General features: G+C 41.5%; 1 protein-coding gene across 1 annotated transcript; it reads right to left on the reverse strand.

The window, feature by feature from the left end:
- Positions 1–1,165: 1,165 nt before the first annotated feature.
- LOC122548778 (basic phospholipase A2 nigroxin A-like) lies at positions 1,166–16,811 on the reverse strand. Its single transcript, XM_043687544.1, has 3 exons — positions 16,747–16,811; positions 12,597–12,789; positions 1,166–1,322 (listed from the first exon to the last, which is right to left on the reverse strand). Exons 1-3 carry the CDS (start codon positions 16,784–16,786, stop codon positions 1,166–1,168), a joined length of 390 nt encoding a protein of 129 aa, XP_043543479.1. The 5' UTR covers positions 16,787–16,811.
- Between the last annotated feature and the right edge of the window lie 860 nt (positions 16,812–17,671).

Genomic DNA, 17,671 nt, shown 5'->3' on the forward strand with positions numbered 1-17,671 from the left:
ATTAGATTCAGCAAAGTGCAGGTAAATTGCTACATCATCTGGAAGGCATGTCTGGGGCCTTGAATACTGAGGAGGGAGAAAGTAAACGGGCGGTGTTACACCTACTGTGATTGCAGAGGAAGATGTTGTAGGAGTGTGGGGTGGTGTTGGGAGTGGAGGAAGAGTGGACCAAGGTTGTCTAGAGGGAATGATCCCTGTCGAAAGCTGACAAGGGAGGGGAGGGGAATATGTAACTGGTGGTGGCATCCCGCTGGAGGTTGAGGAAATGAGGGCTAATGATCCTTTGGATCTGAATGCTGGTCGGATGGTAAGTGAGAAACAGGGAATCCTTTCAGTGCTGTGGGAGGGAAGAGAAAGCAGGAGGGCAGAAATGGGTTAGACACAGCTGAGGGCCCTGTCAACCATGGTGATGGGGAATCCTCGACTGGGGGAAAAGGTGGACATTTGTGAGGCTCCCTTGTGGATGGTGGCATTGTCAGAACAGATGCAACAGAGACGGAGGAACTGGGAGAATGGAATAGAGTATTTACAGGAAGCAGGGTTTGAGGATGTGCAATCGAGGTAACTGTGGGAGTCAGTGGGTTTGTAGTGGATATTGGTGACCAGTCTATCCCAGTAATGGAAACAGAGATGTCAAGGAAGGGAAGGGAGTAGTCAGAGATGAACCAGGTGAAGGTGAAAACTAGATGAAAGTTGGAAGTGAATCTGATAAATCTTTACAATTCCGGCCGAGAGAGGGAAGCAGCGCCAATGATGTCATCAATGTACCGGAGAAAATGTTGTGGGGAGGGACCCGAGTAGGATTGAGATTTTAGTTTTTCCATCGGCAGATGAGGAATTTTCCTGGGGATGTACAAGAAAGTACACTTAGCACCTTCTTGCAGAATAACATGATACTTTGGCTTCAATTTGCCTAAGACATTGAATAACTTGTAAAATTATAGCTGACACTTTCTCGCATCTTCATTTCTGAAGTACTATATCCACTGTTTCTAAAATACCTCAATGAATAAGGCATTTCCACCCAACAATGAGGTATCCTAATGCTTCAGTTATATCGAGTACCTCACTAGCATTTCGTCCTCTGTGATACACCACAGGATGAAGAGACTATCTTGCAATGACTTTCTGAATGGCTTGGGGGTTAAATCCTTACGGTAATTTATCACTGAGCGAGGAAACGGGTGAGAAAATGAAGAAACATACCACATTGTACTTGCTGCCTTGAAGTACACTGAAAGGAATATCTTGTAAGATATGGGTGGAAGAAACGGCACTGTGAGTTCAGCCTCTCATAACATTTGTCATGTTTCATGCAGCACCTGTCAAACAAACAGACAGACAGAATCAGTGAATCCTCATGGTAAATACAGACACTGTCATTTGGCAGCTAATAAATCCAGGACCTGCATCAACAATCCAGAAAATTGCAACTTTGTAATCCCTCCATAATAATGTGAGAATTAAAATTCATTTTAAATAACCAAGAAATAAACTGCTGCTATCAGTGAAAGACAAGCAAAGATGATTGAAGCTGTACGGACATAAATAATTCTACAAGGTGATGTACAGTGAAGAAAATGTCAGTGTTTCTGCCATTTGGCCAGAACGGAAAAGCAAGCAATCTCTTCTAGAGGCAAAGTAGAGGGCAGCAGATAAAGAAATTGACTGAGATGATTGACGTAGATACTGACTGTTACAGAATGGTTGCAGATAAGCTACAGGGGTTTTTGAGGATGTTACAGTTCAGAGAAGTATGAAATCCCACGATCGACTGGTAGGAGTGGTTACAAGTTTCAGTATCAACATCAGTCAAAATGACAATTGTGGGGTTGGTGTAAAACTCAGACCAGTCACAGTTGTCTTTCCAGAACAAAATTCAGCCGCCCTCACCTCATGCAACGTATATGTGACTCCAATCTCCAACAGGTTCATCACTAACCAACTTTTCACCATTAGATCAGGATCAGTCTGCTCACTGATGATTACACAATGTTCAGTGCCATTTGGAGTTCCACACATACTGAGAAAATCTGTGCCAATACACGAGTAGACCTGGATAATAGTTATGCCTAGGAGAAAGTGAGGACTGCAAATGCTGGAGATCAGAGTCTGGAGTGTGGTGCTGGAAAAGCACAGCAGGTCAGGCAGCATCCGAGGAGCAGAAGAATCAATGTTTCAGACATAAGCTCTTCATCAGGGATAGTTATGCCTCAGCTGACAAGTAACATTCATGTCAGGAAAGTGTCAAGCAATGACCGTCTCCAACAAGCAAAAATTTAACCTTGGCCCATTGACATTCAATGACATTACCATCACCAAATCTCTCACTATCAACATCTTGGGTGTTACCATTGACCGAAAGTGAACTTAGCTAGTTATACAAACACAGTAGCCATAACAGCAGGTCAGAGGGTAGGAATATTGTGACCAATAATGCACCTCCTGACTCACCAAAGCCTGTCCACCATCAACAAGGCACAAGTCAGGACTATAATACAACATTCCCCACAACAGGAGCATTGTGTACAGGTAGACAATCCTTTATCCAAAATCCCAAAAACAGAAAAGCTCCAAAGACTGAAGGTTTTTTTGTGAAGTTGTTTTCTCATTAACAAGGTTGTTTGGCGTGCAAACAGTTAACCCAAGTCAACACTCACTCGATGCGTGTCACTCAGATGCGACGTTGCGGGGCAAGGCCCATCACTGGCAGGCCTCGATTCTGTTCCAAGGCCCATTTTACTCAGTGAGTCTGCTGTTCAGTAAGATTTTTTTAAATTTCACCATCAAACTGTCAGTTTTTCTGAAATTCGAAAAATTCTGAATTCCGAAAAACAGCTGGTCCCGAGAATTTCGGATAAAGGATTGCGTACCTGTACCATCTACAAGATACATTACAGAAATTTGCAAAGGCTCTTTACACAGCATCTTCCAAACTCACAACCACAGCCGTTTGGAAGGACAACACCAACAAATACAAAGGAACAATACCATCTGCAAGGTTACCTTCAAGGTACAGGCCATCCTGACTTGGAGATATATCATTGTTGCTCCATTGTCGCTGCAACAAAATCTTTGCTTTCCTTTCCTTGGGTATTTACTTACTTCAAATGGATTGCAGCAATTCAAGAAGGCAGCTCACTACCACCTTCTCAAGGGCAATTACAGATGGGTAATAAATGCTGGCCCAGCAACATTGAAGCCCTCAGACCCCAAATAAACTAAAAACAAAATGCAAGAGTTGAAAATATGCTTTGTAAAAGTCTCAATAAAGATTCAGTGTCAAATTGCGTCGTTAGTCATTCTCAGACTCAGTCTAAGAAATAGTCATATAAAACCTATACATTATTTTAATCATTAAACATGTGATTAGTACCTCTTCTTTAGACTCTTTTAAAATGTGCAGATGCAATCCATCTGGAATAGAAATTTTATTGTCCTTATGTTTGAGTTATTTACTATTTATGTATTTATTTATTGTAAATGAAACTATTACTATCATATTTGGATGTCATGTGTAAGGGTTGCCCACATTTGAAAGACACAAAATGACCATCAAGGGACAAACAGAATTAAACAGCCTGCTCCAGCATTTAGACACAAAATGGCGGACAAGTAATTAAAACAGAAATAAATGCCTGTTCCAGCATTTAAATGAAACACAATTATACTTTTGAACAGGGCTACTCTAAGGTAAATGGGAGGCCCTGTACAAACAGCCATCAGAGACAGTTCAATAAGCAGATGTCTGAGGATAGTCACAAGTTGTGTAAACTACAAGTAATTGAGTCTAGCCTCATTAATGAAAGGATGTTGTCCCATTCGGTAACCAGTGTCAGTTAGAACGAGGGGTGTAAATCTCAGTCCATGAGACAGTCAACCTAACTCATCATGCAGTTGTGAAAACAACAACTGAAGTTACTTTGTAGTAATCAGTTGTTTCTTTGAAATTATTCACAATATTAAGAAATAAATTCTAGTTAAAGATTATAGTTACACATACATAACCAAAATATAATAGAAGCATTAGGAGAAAATATTCAAACATAGATGTGAAAGTAGTTTTGGGAAATGCTTTCCTTATCTCTAAAATGATTACTGACATGGCCTGTATGAAGTAGATTATTTGAAACTCATTAGTCAAAGAGTGCTAACAGCAGAAGTAGCTATAAAATTTTACATGCAACTAATTTTATAATATAAATTAATATTGTGAATCTTATAGTAGTTAATTTGAACTAACTGGTCTTGTGTACTTTTTAAATATAGATAGTTCTCCTATAATTGTGGTTGCATTGCCTTGTGACGCCATGTTATAGAAAATTGTACAAGAGAAATAATGGGGTCTATGGGAAAAACAGGGTTGGGGGTGAACCACCAAAAATACCAGTAAAAATCAAAACAAAAATAGTAGTTCACCTAACACAATCAAAAGCAAGTCTAAGTAAATTTTGGCCTGTTGTAACTGACATGTTCTATGGTACTGTATAGTGCAATTCAGCAAGATCTTCAACTAATTATTCTTGGTTGGCATCAATACATTCTCAATACACTACATTCTAGCCAGTCTTTTGATCCCATCCAATGGTAACTAGTCAGACCCCAGAATGAAATCTCCCTTGACTGATTGCCTGCCCCTCTTCCACGGTTACGTTAGAGCCCGGATGTCCTTGGAGAAGGAGCACACGGTGTCCACCAACACCCTAGAGTTGTTCAGGGAGAGGTGGGCGCCGCAGGGAGTGGAGTGCATTATTTCCCCCGCCAACTCTATTTTGATTTAATCCCTGCCCTCCCCTTCACTGTTTGATCATACAGCATTGCCCTTTTGTGAAGGGCACTGCTTGTCACTGGCCACTCGGTGTTTTCCTATCTTCCTGGTGGTGGAAATTGAATAAAGATTCGTGCACCTTGTGTCTCTCACTGTGTCTCACACCTGCACACACACACCATGGGTGCTGGGGAAAAATAAGCACTACTGCAGTTAGGCGGTAGTGTGGGGGTTAACTAAAGAAAAAAAAAGAAAAGATAAAAAAAAAGAAATCTACCTTGATAGATCAAGGCTGGAGTGTTAATTTCTTTCACTAAGTATCAGTTTTGTCAAGTTTTTCAGAGGGTTTCACATCATGATGCTTGGGGATGTCTATCACCTTGATTTGCAAAACCCTCCCTGATTTATTACATACCCCACCCTTTGGTGCCCCCCCTCACATATTCTAGCACAATCATACCATGTGCCATTTCCAAAACAGCTCACCACTTCCTGGATATCCCAGAATTGACCAACACCCATAGTGCAGCGCTATCTTTAAAAAGAGATTGTGCACCCAGACAAGAGCTGTCAGTCCGGAGCTCCCCTGCATGGCTCTTGACACTAGCCCTGGGCATGGCAGGCAATGGAAAATTGGTGCCTCTCTTTGTGGGCTAGGACATGGAGAGATGCTGCCGCTGGGGATGGAGTGATGCAGAGGCAGGACATCCTTTTCTCCCAGGCCAACAGAGGATACCATTCTACCGGAGCCATGCCAACCTGGACCAGGGTTATCATCCAAGTCAATGCATTCTCACCCATCCAAAGGAATGTACAGAATGTAGGAAGAATATCAATGACCTTCGCCACTCTGTCAATGCAAGTGCCACCATCTTCTCATTGATACTTCACACTCTCTCTATCCCTGCCATCGTTTCCTGCAACATCTTCCCCATTCACCCTCATTAACATCTGACCCTGACTAACACTGAATCTCTTCTGTACAGCCTATTCACCCCCCCAGGACATCTCCACTCATGCACCAAAAGTAACAGTGTACCACCCACCTTTCTCTCCCTTGCCCACTATGTTCAGAGTTTCCTGACTCTGACCACCCTGACCTGCTGATTGACCATGTCCAAGCCCCTAGTACTGGTATTTTCTTGCAGTTAGTCATCATGGTTATTAGCCACTGAAACAGATTTACATGATTCTGCAGATATCCTTTATCATCTCAACACATTTTTTTAAATAAAAAGAGAAGAAAGAATGTTTTTAATACAAACATAAAAGCCAAGTTTCTAATTGCTCAACACTGTCATTTTACAGTTAGTCAATTCCAGTGAAGTTCCACTCGTATCTCAACTTTTCCAGGTTTTACAATAATAAATTGCTCCCAGCTTCTTGTCCTCAGGCTGTAGAGATATTTTCATGATGCTTTTCCAAGTCCACTTGCACAAGCAATTCACAATAACTTTCATGAAGCTGTTCATGAGAAAGCACATGAGCTGACTGATCACGTGATGCCGATGCGGAGTCTAGTTCTCCATGCACCGCGACACGTAGTGCTGGGGATGAGACTCGTGTAACAGCGAACGGGAGTTCACTTTATTAAAAAGGTCAGCAATTCATAAATTGCGTTACAGACAAATTGCGTTTAATAAACTTGTATTGTAGGTGAACTACCTGTATATATGATTCGGAGATGCCGGTGTTGGACTGGGGTGTACAAAGTTAAAAATCACACAACACCAGGTTATAGTCCAACAGGTTTAATTGGAAGCACACTAGCTTTCGGAGCGACGCTCCTTCATCAGGTGATTGTGGAGGGCTCGATCGTAACAGAATGTATAGCAAAAATTTGCAGTGTGATGTAACTGAAATTATACATTGAAGAATTGATTGTCTTTTAAGCCTTTCATCTGTTAGAATACAGTGATAGTTTCACTATCACTGAAAGAAGTGAAACTATCACTGTATTCTAACAGATGAAAGGCTTAACAGACAATCAATTCTTCAATGTATAATTTCAGTTACATCACACTGCAAATTTTTGCTATAAATTCTGTGTTATGATCGAGCCCTCCACTATCACCTGATGAAGGAGCGTCGCTCCGAAAGCTAGTGTGCTTCCAATTAAACCTGTTGGACTATAACCTGGTGTTGTGTGATTTTTAACTTTGTACCTGTATATATAATTGGAACAGTGGGAAAATGTAAGAGGAGTGATAGAGATAGCACATGGAATATAATGATTAACAGAATTCAACCAGTCATAGCGTCACAGAGTCAGAGACTCACAGAGATGTACAGCACAGAAACAGACCCTTCGGTCCAACTCATCCTTGCTGACCAGATATTCTAACCTAATCTAGACCCATTTGCCAACACTTGGCCCATATCCCTCTAAACCCTTCCTATTCATATACCCATCCAGACCTTAGGGATAGGCAAGTCTGGAGCATATCTGAACGACAATGGTCAGTAGCTTTGGAACATGAGTTAATAGGATGCATAGAAAGATCCCAAGGCCTGGCGATTGCAATGTCTGTTAAACACCATGAGATCATGGGAACCTGGTGTTGTCAATAGGAGTGCCCATCCTTGATTAGGTGTTTCACAGGATTGGATGTAAAGAATAAGGGGAAAGACACAGTGACCATGAGTTTTGTGATTATTGAAACACATGATGTGTAAAAATGTTGTACCTAACTGTGAAAATCAGAGTGTGTCATTGACCTCTCTTCTGATCTGAGCCAAAGATTAAGAAAACGACTAGGTTCTCATGGCGAGCCCAGATTCAGGGAAGACTTTGGTCCTCTCCCTGTATTAACCGGCTGTTGCTTGAATAAGAATGAAGACTGCCATGTGCCTGAACCCTGCCAGCCTCCTGAGTCTTTGTCCCTGGATGGGCGTTTTGCTCCTGCATCATGTTACCTTGGTAAATACCGAATTAAAATTATCATGTAATATTTTTATTATTTCACTATTTCTGCCTGTGGTTTTATCTTGTGCATTCCTTAATGGCTAGAACAATGTAACAAACATATTTGTAACCCACGTTTCATGTAGCATGTCCTTTCTTTGTTTGATTTAGGTGGATTTTACCTTGCAAAGTGGAAATATTTCTCTGGAGTCTGTACGAAAAAAAAAATCCTGCATTGATATCATGCTTTTCATAACTTCAGAATGCCCCAAAGTGCTTGATGACAAATCAAGTTCTTTTGAAATGTGGTCATTGTTATGATGTAGGGGAAATTAGGCATTCTTTTTACATGCTGAGCCACGTGGAGTGCCACTTCAGTTTCTGACAGACTACATCCTCAGTGATTGAGAATCCCACATCACGGAATCAGAGAATCCCTACAGTGCAGAAAGAGGCCTACCAGCCCGTGGAGTCTGCACTGAGAAGAGCATCCTCCCCAAACCCATCCCCTTACCCTATCCCCGTTTACCATGATTAACCCTCCTGATTTGCACATCCCTGGATATCAGCAATTTAGCATGGCCTATCCACCTAAATGGATCTTAAATACATATTATACTTCTCTCATGAAGTGACATGGCTCAGAGGTTGCACTCTTGCTTGAGACTCAAGAACCACGGTACAAACATGAGCATGAAAATGTATGTTGCCAGTTCAGCGCAATAATGAGGGAGGTTTGCAGTGTCAGAGGTGCCTTCTTTTGGATGACAAATGAGCCAAGACCTTGCCTGCCCTCCCAGTTGAGCATAAGAAAACATCCCAAAGCTCTAGCAGAAGTGTAAAACTAGAGTTTTCCCATGGCCTTGTCAACATTTATTTCCCCATCAAAACCTAAAATAGATTACTGCCAAAAAAAAAGACACATTTAGTGGAAGATTTTCATTTCACACTCATCAGGGCAATTTGCAAGAATACTAATTCAATTGTGAATTGTCCTGATGAGTACAAAGCAAAAGTTCCAATAAAATGTATATGTTTTCAGCAAATTCTGTACTACCAAAAGACAATATAAAATAAGTCAGTTTTTTAAAAAAATTGTTGATTGTGAGAGCTTGCTAATGTAAATTAACCACCATTCTCCAAATTGCAACACTTCAAAAGTGCTTATTTGGCTGTAAAGTGCTTCCAGCGGTCTTGATGTCATGAAAGGTGCTATATAAATATAACTTCTTTATATTCTCGACTTGCTGTGAGTGTAGGGCTGACTTCATTTATCCACCAGATGGAGCTGTCAGCTTAGAACTGGAAGCTTGGTTGGAAAGCTCTGTGAAATCACAGAACTGGGAAGCATTGCCTCTCAAACATCGCACTCCTAGCAGCAACTTCATCCTTCAAAGAGGCACTGTTCATAAGACATTATTGTCTAATATTCTGATGGCCAGGTAATCTTTGGATCGGCCCAGGCTGGAGTTGTGCACTGGGGCCCTGCAAAATCACAGACACAGCATACACTGTGGGAGTTGTCTGGGAAATTAAAGATTTTAATGGGTGATATTCCTGTGTCTCCTTAATGTTGGAGAATTCAGAGACTTCTTCCTTTAAATGGAATATAAAAGTAGGGATAGAAACTAGAAGTAGGAGTAGGCCAATCAACCCTTCCAGCCAGCTCCACCATTCAATGTGGTCATAGCTGAGCCTTCATCTCAATGCCATATTACAACTTGCACCTCGTACCCTTCGATGCCTTTAACATTTAAGTAAAACAACTATCTCTTTCTTAAATATATTCAGTGGCTTGGCCTCCACAGTCTTCTGTGGTGGAGAATTTCATAGATTCGCTCAGCTTTGAATGAAAAAGTATTTCCCCATCTCAGTCCTAAATGGTTTACCCTGTATCCTGAGACTCTGTCCCTTGGTTCTAGACTGCCCCATCAGGGAAAACAATCTCACAGCATCTAGCCGGTTAGAATTTTATACATTTCAATCAGAGATGCTCTCATCCTTCAAAGCTCTAGCGAATACAAGCCAATTGAACCAATCCTTCCTCATGGGACAGTCCTGCTATCCCCAGTATCAGCCTGGCGAACATTTGCTGCATTCCCTCTATGGCAAGTACATTCTTTCTTAGGTAGGGAGACAAAAACTGCATCTAATAGTTCAGGTGTAGTCTCACTGAGCCCCTGTATAACTGCAGTAAGGCATCTCTGATTTTCAAATCCCCTTGCAATGAAGTTCAAAATACCTTTGACCTTCCAAACTGCTTGCAGCACCTGCCTGTCTGCTGTCACTGACTGGTGTGTAAGGACCAGATCAGGCAAGAAAATGGAGTTGCAGATTGTCAGATCAGCTAGGATCTCACTGATTGGCAGAGTAGGTTCAATTGGCTGAAAGGCCTACTTCTACTCCTGCTTTTATTGTCTCATGGCCTGGCTGTCAATGATGTGATGAAATGGTGCAAGGATGCAAAAGGGGCCACAGAAACAGGAATAGGATCCGAGAATTGTAGGGATAGAGGATATTGCAAGAAAAAAAGGGGATATAGAGATTCAAAGACATATATGAGAGTTTTGAGAAGATTTGTAGCTCAGGTTGAGGTTTTGAACGTAAGTTTGCTCGCTGAGCTGAAAGGTTCATTTCCAGACGTTTCATTACCTTACTAGGTAACATCTTCAGTGGGTCTCATGTGAAGCAATGCTGAAAATTCCTGCTTTCTATTTATATGTTTGGGTTTCTTTGGGTTGGTGATGTTATTTCTTGTGGTGATGTTATTTCCTGTGGTGAAGTCATTTCCTGTTCCTTTTCTCAGGGGGTGGTTGATGGGGTCTAACTTGATGTGTTTGTTGATAGATCACCACAGGAAATAACATCACCACAGGAAATGGCATCACCAACCCAAAGAAACCCAAACATATAAATAGAAATCAGGAATTTTCAGCATTGCTTTGCATGAGGCCCACTGAAGATGTCACCTTGTAAGGTAACGAAACACCAGGAAATGAACCTTTCAGCTCAGCGAGCAAACCTACATCCAAAACATACATGAGAATTGAATTTTAAATAGAATTGAGAGATCAAAGGCATATGTAGTTCATTGAGAATAGGAATGATGGGTAAACATTACTCTGTTTTGAATACAGACAGCAATTAGACATTGACACAGGTTTGAAGGTGAGCAGCCAGCTGGGGAGTTATGGAATAGTCAACTGTAACATCAATGAGAGAGCTGAGGTGGTTATTAAGAGGTAGCTTTAGATGGCATTGGTAAAGGAGAGATATGGGGGCAAACTCTCAGATGAGTATGCTGCTAAGATTGGGACCTGTCTTGTTTCACCTGGTGGTACTGGCAGGGGCTTTGGAATTAGGGAATGGAAATTGTGACAACACCTGAAGACAGATGATTTTTCTCTTCTAAGTGTTTCACACAGAGGAAAGAACAGCTCATCCAGAACTGGATATCAGCCAAACAGTTCATCTAGTCATTTATTTTAGTGCAGTTTGTGGTTGTTTTATTTGTGTGCAAATTGGTTGATACGCTTCCTCCATTACAACAATGGCTATACTTCATACAGTCATCATTGACCTGAAATTTTTAAGGATATGGAAAGTGTGATGTAAAAATGTTTTTTTTTAGATTACTTACAGTGTGAAAGCAGGCCCTTCGGCCCAACAAGTCCACACCGACCCTCCGAAGAGCAACCCACCGAGACCCGTTTCCCCTACATTTACCCCTTCATCTAACACTATGAGCAATTTAGCATGGCCATTTCACTTAACCTGCACGTCTTTGGACTGTGGGAGGAAACCAGAGCACCCGGAGGAAACCCACGCAGACACGGAGATAATGTGCAAACTCCACACAGACAGTTGCCTGAGGCGAGAATTGAACCTGGGTCTCTGGCACTGTGAGACAGCAGTGCTAACCACTGTGCCACCATGCCACCCACATTTATGAATGTTTATGAACATTAACCCACTGGCTCCTCATTACAACATCACAATCATCCTTAAATGGTTGGAGTGTCTTTTCCTCAATGATCATTCCCAACACTGTGTTAAATGTCTACTGTGTCAATAATTGGCATTTCTCAATGATTTATCCTTCACAGCTCCGATTTTCTCGCTCATTCTGCTGCCCAGAATGGCTTTGAAATATTGGGTCTTTCTTTCCTGTCCTACTTAGTATCTCAACCTTCTCAAACCCATCCAAGAGTAAGAGGTCAGACTTACACTTTTAACTTATATAAACGTCTAAATCAATGGAATTAGAGGTGTTGTGAAAATGGCAACAAACCAAACTATCCCAGTATCACAGGAGAGAATGATTAGTTTCAGGGTTATATGCCATAATGGATGTAATTAGGGAAGTTGGATTTCAGTTGCAGTTTATTTTGAGAGTAGGTGGTTTCTGTCACTAACATGGGATACTTCCCTCATGGGAGAAGGTGAGGACTGCAGATGCTGGAGATCAGAGTCGAAGAGTGTGGTGTTGGAAAAGTGTAGCAGGTCAGGCAGCATCTGAGTAGCAGGAGAATTAATGTTTCGGGCATAAGCCCTTCATCAGGCCCAAAACGTCGACTCTCCTGCTCCTCAGATGTGCCTGACTGGCTGTGCTTTTCCCGCACCACACTCTTCGATATTTCCCTCATGGTTTCTTCACATCCAAGTGATGTGGGGAGATGGACATCTAACACCCAAACCTACAGATTGTGCGTGCATGGACATTGGATAGATAAAACTGGATTATGAGGACATGACAAGACATGGTGGCTACATGGAAGAGTTATCAAAGATCTGCTGGCATTTTAAAACAGCAGTGTCCTCCAGGTGCTGAGTCAGTGCCATTCAATGGAAGACATCAGAGTCAGAAAGGATGCTTAAAGAAGAAGCAGCAGGTGTCTTGTAAGCTATTAAAGCTGGCACTACCAATCAATCCTGTCTACCGGTTTCCCAGATCCACGGACACCGCACCAGCAGCCGTAGTTAAGGTATCGCCAAGTTATCTGAAAGAAGTTCTTGCCAGTAGCGCAGGACAGCACTTTAGAGAGCTGCCAGATATCACGTCTACGACGCTGGGGCTGTCCGTCCACTTGCAGCATCAACAGGAAGAACATGAGGCCTGTGGAGAAATGGAAGAAGAAGCTGTAAGCCTTCAGCAGAAATTCCCAGAATCCATCTTTCAAGATAGTTTGAGGAATTGCAGAGTTAATCAAAAGTAATCACCATGTGCTTGCTAAAGAATAATGGTACTTCGCAAAGTTATTAAGAACTTTTTAAAGAAGTGTTGAAGGGAATGCACAAGTGTGGACCTTTAGGAGATATTTGATTGGACATGTTCTTTACTCAGCGAGTCGTGAGTTCATGGAATGCCCTGCCAGTAGCAGTGGTGGACTCTCCCTCATTATGGGCATTTAAGCGGGCATTGGATAGGCAGATGGAGGATAGTGGGCTAGTGTAGGTTAGGTGGGCTTGGATCGGCGCAACATCGAGGGCCGAAGGGCCTGTACTGCGCTATGTTCTATGTCAGGAAAGCCTTGTTGGAAAGATTTAGGCATTTAGCCCAAGAGAGAATGCAGCAACAGAAAAAGTTGAAGAATGAACAGGAAATCAAGTTGGAATATCAGCCTGTTTAACTCCAGTATTTATTATCAGCAATAGACTAATATAGAGAGAAGTCTGGCAATGATTAATTGGGGCTATATGTAAAAGTGAATCTGGCTGAGTACAACAGCAAGTCACCATAAGAGGGGAAGGGACAGCAAGTAGGAGATAGCTTGCATAATCGTTAACATTATTGATCAGAATTTTAGAGTGTTTAATGTTTATTAAAATTTTAAATCTAGTTAAAAACATTTATTTGTTGCTACGAGTATTGAATTCTGTTTGTAATACTGCTTTACTTTTAAAATGTACCTAATCTCAGGCCACATCTGTTGTAAAAACACAAGAAATAATCTGAAAAAAGATAGGCTTGTTATTATTACTGTGAACTCTTCTGAAATAAACATGATGACATGGACTGTGTCAGGCACTCATTGTATCTGAAAAATACAAAATCAGAAATTGCTGGAGAAACTCAGCAGATCTGGCAGCATCTGTGGAGAGGAAACAGAGTTACCATTTTGAATTCAGTGATCCTTCTTCAGAACCGTTTTCCCCAAAGCCTCCACATCCTTCCTCTAATGTAGTGACCAGAAATGCACACAATACTCCAAATGTGGCCAACGAAAATATTACACCACTGCAGCATGACTTGCCAATGTTTATACTCAAAGTCCAGATGAAGACAAGTGTGTCATATCCCTTCTTTACCATGTTATCTACTTGTGTTGCACTTTTAGGGAGCGATGGACTTGCACCCCAAGATCCCTCTATATATCAATGCCCCTCAGGGTCCTGCCATTTACTGTATACTTTCCACTTGCACTTGACCTCACAAAATACATCATAGAATCATAGAATCCCTACAGTATGGAAGCAGGCCATTTGGCCCATTGAGTCCACACCAACCCTCCAAGGAGCATCCCACCCAAACCCAGCACCCTACCCTGTCCCTGTAACTGCACATTCTCCATGGTTAATCCACCTAGCCTGCACATCCTTGAACATTACAGACAATTTAACATGGCCAATCCACATAACCTACACATCTTTGGACTGTGGGAGGAAACCAGACCACCCGGAGGGTGTAATATGTAAACTCCACACTGACAATTGCCCGAGGGTGGAATCAAACCTGTATTTTTCTGTTTGGCGATCAGTGGGAAGTAGTGTGCCTCAGGGATCAGTGTTGAGACTGCAATTGTTTACAATTTACATAGATGATTTAGAGTTGGGGGCCAAAGTTCTCAGATGGCACTAAAATGAATGGCAGAGCAAAGTGTACAGAGGACACTGAAAGTCTGCAGAGGGATCAATATGGGTTAAGTGAGTGGGCAAGGGTCTGGTAGATGGAGTACAATGTTGGTAAATGTGAGGTCATCTGTTTTGGTAGGAATAACAGCAATATGGACTATTATTTAAATGATGAAAAATTACAGAATGCTGCTGTGCAGAGGGACCTGGGTGTCCTTCAATATGAATCACAAAATGTTGGTTTGCAGGTGCAGCAGGTAATGAAGAAGGTGAACGAAACATTATCCTTCATTGCTGGAGGGATGGAGTTTAAAAATAAGAAGGTTATGCCGCACTGTATAGGGTGCTAGAGTACTGTGTACAGTTTTGGTCTCCTTAGTTCAAAAAAGATATACTGGCACTGGACAGGATGCAGAGACAATTCACTAGGTTGATTCCAGAATTGAAAGGATTGGCTAATGATGAGAGATTGAGTCGACTGGGACTATATTCATTGGATTTTATTAGAATGGGGAGGATCTTAAAGAAACATTTGAAATTATGAAAGGAATAGGTAGGATAGAAGCAGGAAGGTTGTTTCCACTGGTGGGTGAAACTAGAACCAGGGGCATAGCTTCAAAATAAGGAGGAGCAGAATTAGGATTGAGTTGAGGAGGAACATCTTCACCCAAAGGATTGTGAATTTGTGGAATTCCCTGCCTAGTGAAGCAGTTAAGGCCACACCATTGAATGTTTCTAAAGCAAAGATACATAGATTTTTGAACAGCAAAGGAATTAAGGGTTAAGGTGAGAGGGCGAGTAAGTGGAGCTGAGTCCATGAAAAGATCAGCCATGACCTTATTGTGAAGGCCGCAGCAGACTTGAAGGGCCAGATGGCCTACTCCTGCTCCTATTCCTTATGTTCCTGTGTCCCCAGTGCTGTGAGGCAGCAGTGTTAACCATTGATCCATCATGCCTATGACTTTACTGGATGAGCTATCCATGATGTCCTTCTTTAGTGCAGCTGTTATATTCTCCTAAATCAATAATGATTCTCCCAACCTTTTTACATTGTTATTTATCGAAACATCTAAACAATGGAACTTTGAGCTGTCAGTGCTGCCCTTCTCTCAATTAAGTTTCTATCATGTCTAGAATATCATTGTTCCATGTACCATAGCAGGAATTAAGCTCATCTGTCTTACCTGTTATATTCCTTGCAGTGAAGTAAATAAACTTCAGCCCACCACTGCTGTCCTGTTCACTAACTTGGCCCTGCTTTGTTCCTCTTATTAGTCTTACTTGACTTAAACTCTACTTTCTTCTCAATCACTCCATATGCTGACCTACTGCTCTGGTTTCCACCAGCTGCCACACTAGTTTAAACCCTCCTGAATGGGATTAGCAAACTTCCCTGCTGGGATATTGTTTCCCAAGTTTAGGTGCAGCCCATCCTTTTTGTACAGATCCCCTCTGCCCTGGAAGTGATCCCAAAGATCTGGATATCTGAAGCTCTCCCTTCTACACCAGCACTTTAGCCACGTAATTGTATTATCTTCCAATTTCTGGCCTCACTTGGACTGGAACAGGGAGTATTCCCAAGATTAGAGAATTTATCCTGAGGATAGACGTACAAATTGAGCTGTCTGTGGCTCATTTGGTAGATTACTTGCCTTTGAATTGTAAGATTCCAGATTCAAGTCCATTCCAGGGTTTGAACAGAATAAATTAATTCTGATGCCCCAGAGCTGAGGGAGAACTGTACTGTCAGAGGTTCTGTCTTTCAGATGATGCATTAAACCAAGAGACCCCATCTGCCTGATTGGTTATTTCAAAGAGGAATGTCTCACTGATATCCTGACCACTATCATTAAAAAAAAGATTATCTGGTTGTTCTCATGTCGTTGTATGTGGGATTACGTGGAGCAAAGATTGGCTGTTGTGTTTCCTACAATATAACAGTGTCTACATGTATATTTCTGGGGCTGTAAATCACTTTGAGGCATCTAGTGATTGTAAAAATGCAAATCTTCTTGCTATCATTAATTAGTTATTTCTATTAGCCCCACCAGTGCTATATAATTGGATTGTAATAAATCTGAACTTAATGCTTTCTAACAATAATCCTTTTCAAACACTAAAATTAACTTGATTTAAATTAATACTTTTTTATTGCTTTGAAATCAGCCCTGAATTATTCTGGATGAATAAAATCTAGGAAATTAAAATGCCTTGTACTCACCAGTGCAAATCTGTAGGGTAGTCCCACGTTTAACCGTCATGTTTGAAAACTCTCTGTTTCTAGCTACAAACTGCCTTTTCCTCCAAACCTCAATAGCTCCATCTGCTTTCTTTTGACGTTTATATCTTGCTTTTCTTTGCTGTAATTACAGTAAATTAGATGCAAAGGTTTACTCACGCTGACACTCCCCAACTCTCCCTTTAAGGATTGATTTTCTTTCTAGGAGAATGTACATTGTGTCAAATAAACTGAAATATTCTCACATTGGTCCAAGCAACTAGGGAAAGCTAAGCATTCATATAACTTCAGATGCACAGGCAGGGTGTGGTCTATCTCCTGATGTACTGTTGGTGGTAGTTTTTAAGTAGAAATAGTACTTGGCAGAAATATTATTTCCACAGATTTATGAATCATTCGCCAAAAACAATAGCAACAACTTCTATTAACATAGATCCTTTAAGTTAGAGAAACATCTTTAGTGACTTCGCAGAAACATAATGAAAAAATTAGGTGTGTCAATCTCACAGTTACAGATGATGGTGAATGGGGAAAAATGTATAGAGCAACCACTGGGGATATTTATCAGAGCACAGCAGTTCTAGCTGTCACACGTGGAAACAGAGCTGAGACATTTAATTGCTCACTAAAACCCATCATGATGAAAATGAAATAAGGATATGGATGTGTTTCATGGAACTCTCATCCCTTGGACTCTTGGACAGGTCAGTAAGGTAAAGTCATCATAGTCCGACCAGACCATAGGGCTGCTCTCTCATTAATCGTTTAACCCTGAGGGTCACCGTCCCTCAGGCAAGGGGAGAGGTTGAGAAGGAGAGTCCTTCATGGTAACCTCAGCCAGTACAGGAATTGTACCCACACTGTTGGTGTTACGCTGCATCACAAACCAGTCATCCAGCCAACTGAG

The sequence above is a fragment of the Chiloscyllium plagiosum genome, chromosome 4 (genome assembly GCF_004010195.1).
Source record: "Chiloscyllium plagiosum isolate BGI_BamShark_2017 chromosome 4, ASM401019v2, whole genome shotgun sequence".
Taxonomy (NCBI): Eukaryota; Metazoa; Chordata; class Chondrichthyes; order Orectolobiformes; family Hemiscylliidae; genus Chiloscyllium; species Chiloscyllium plagiosum.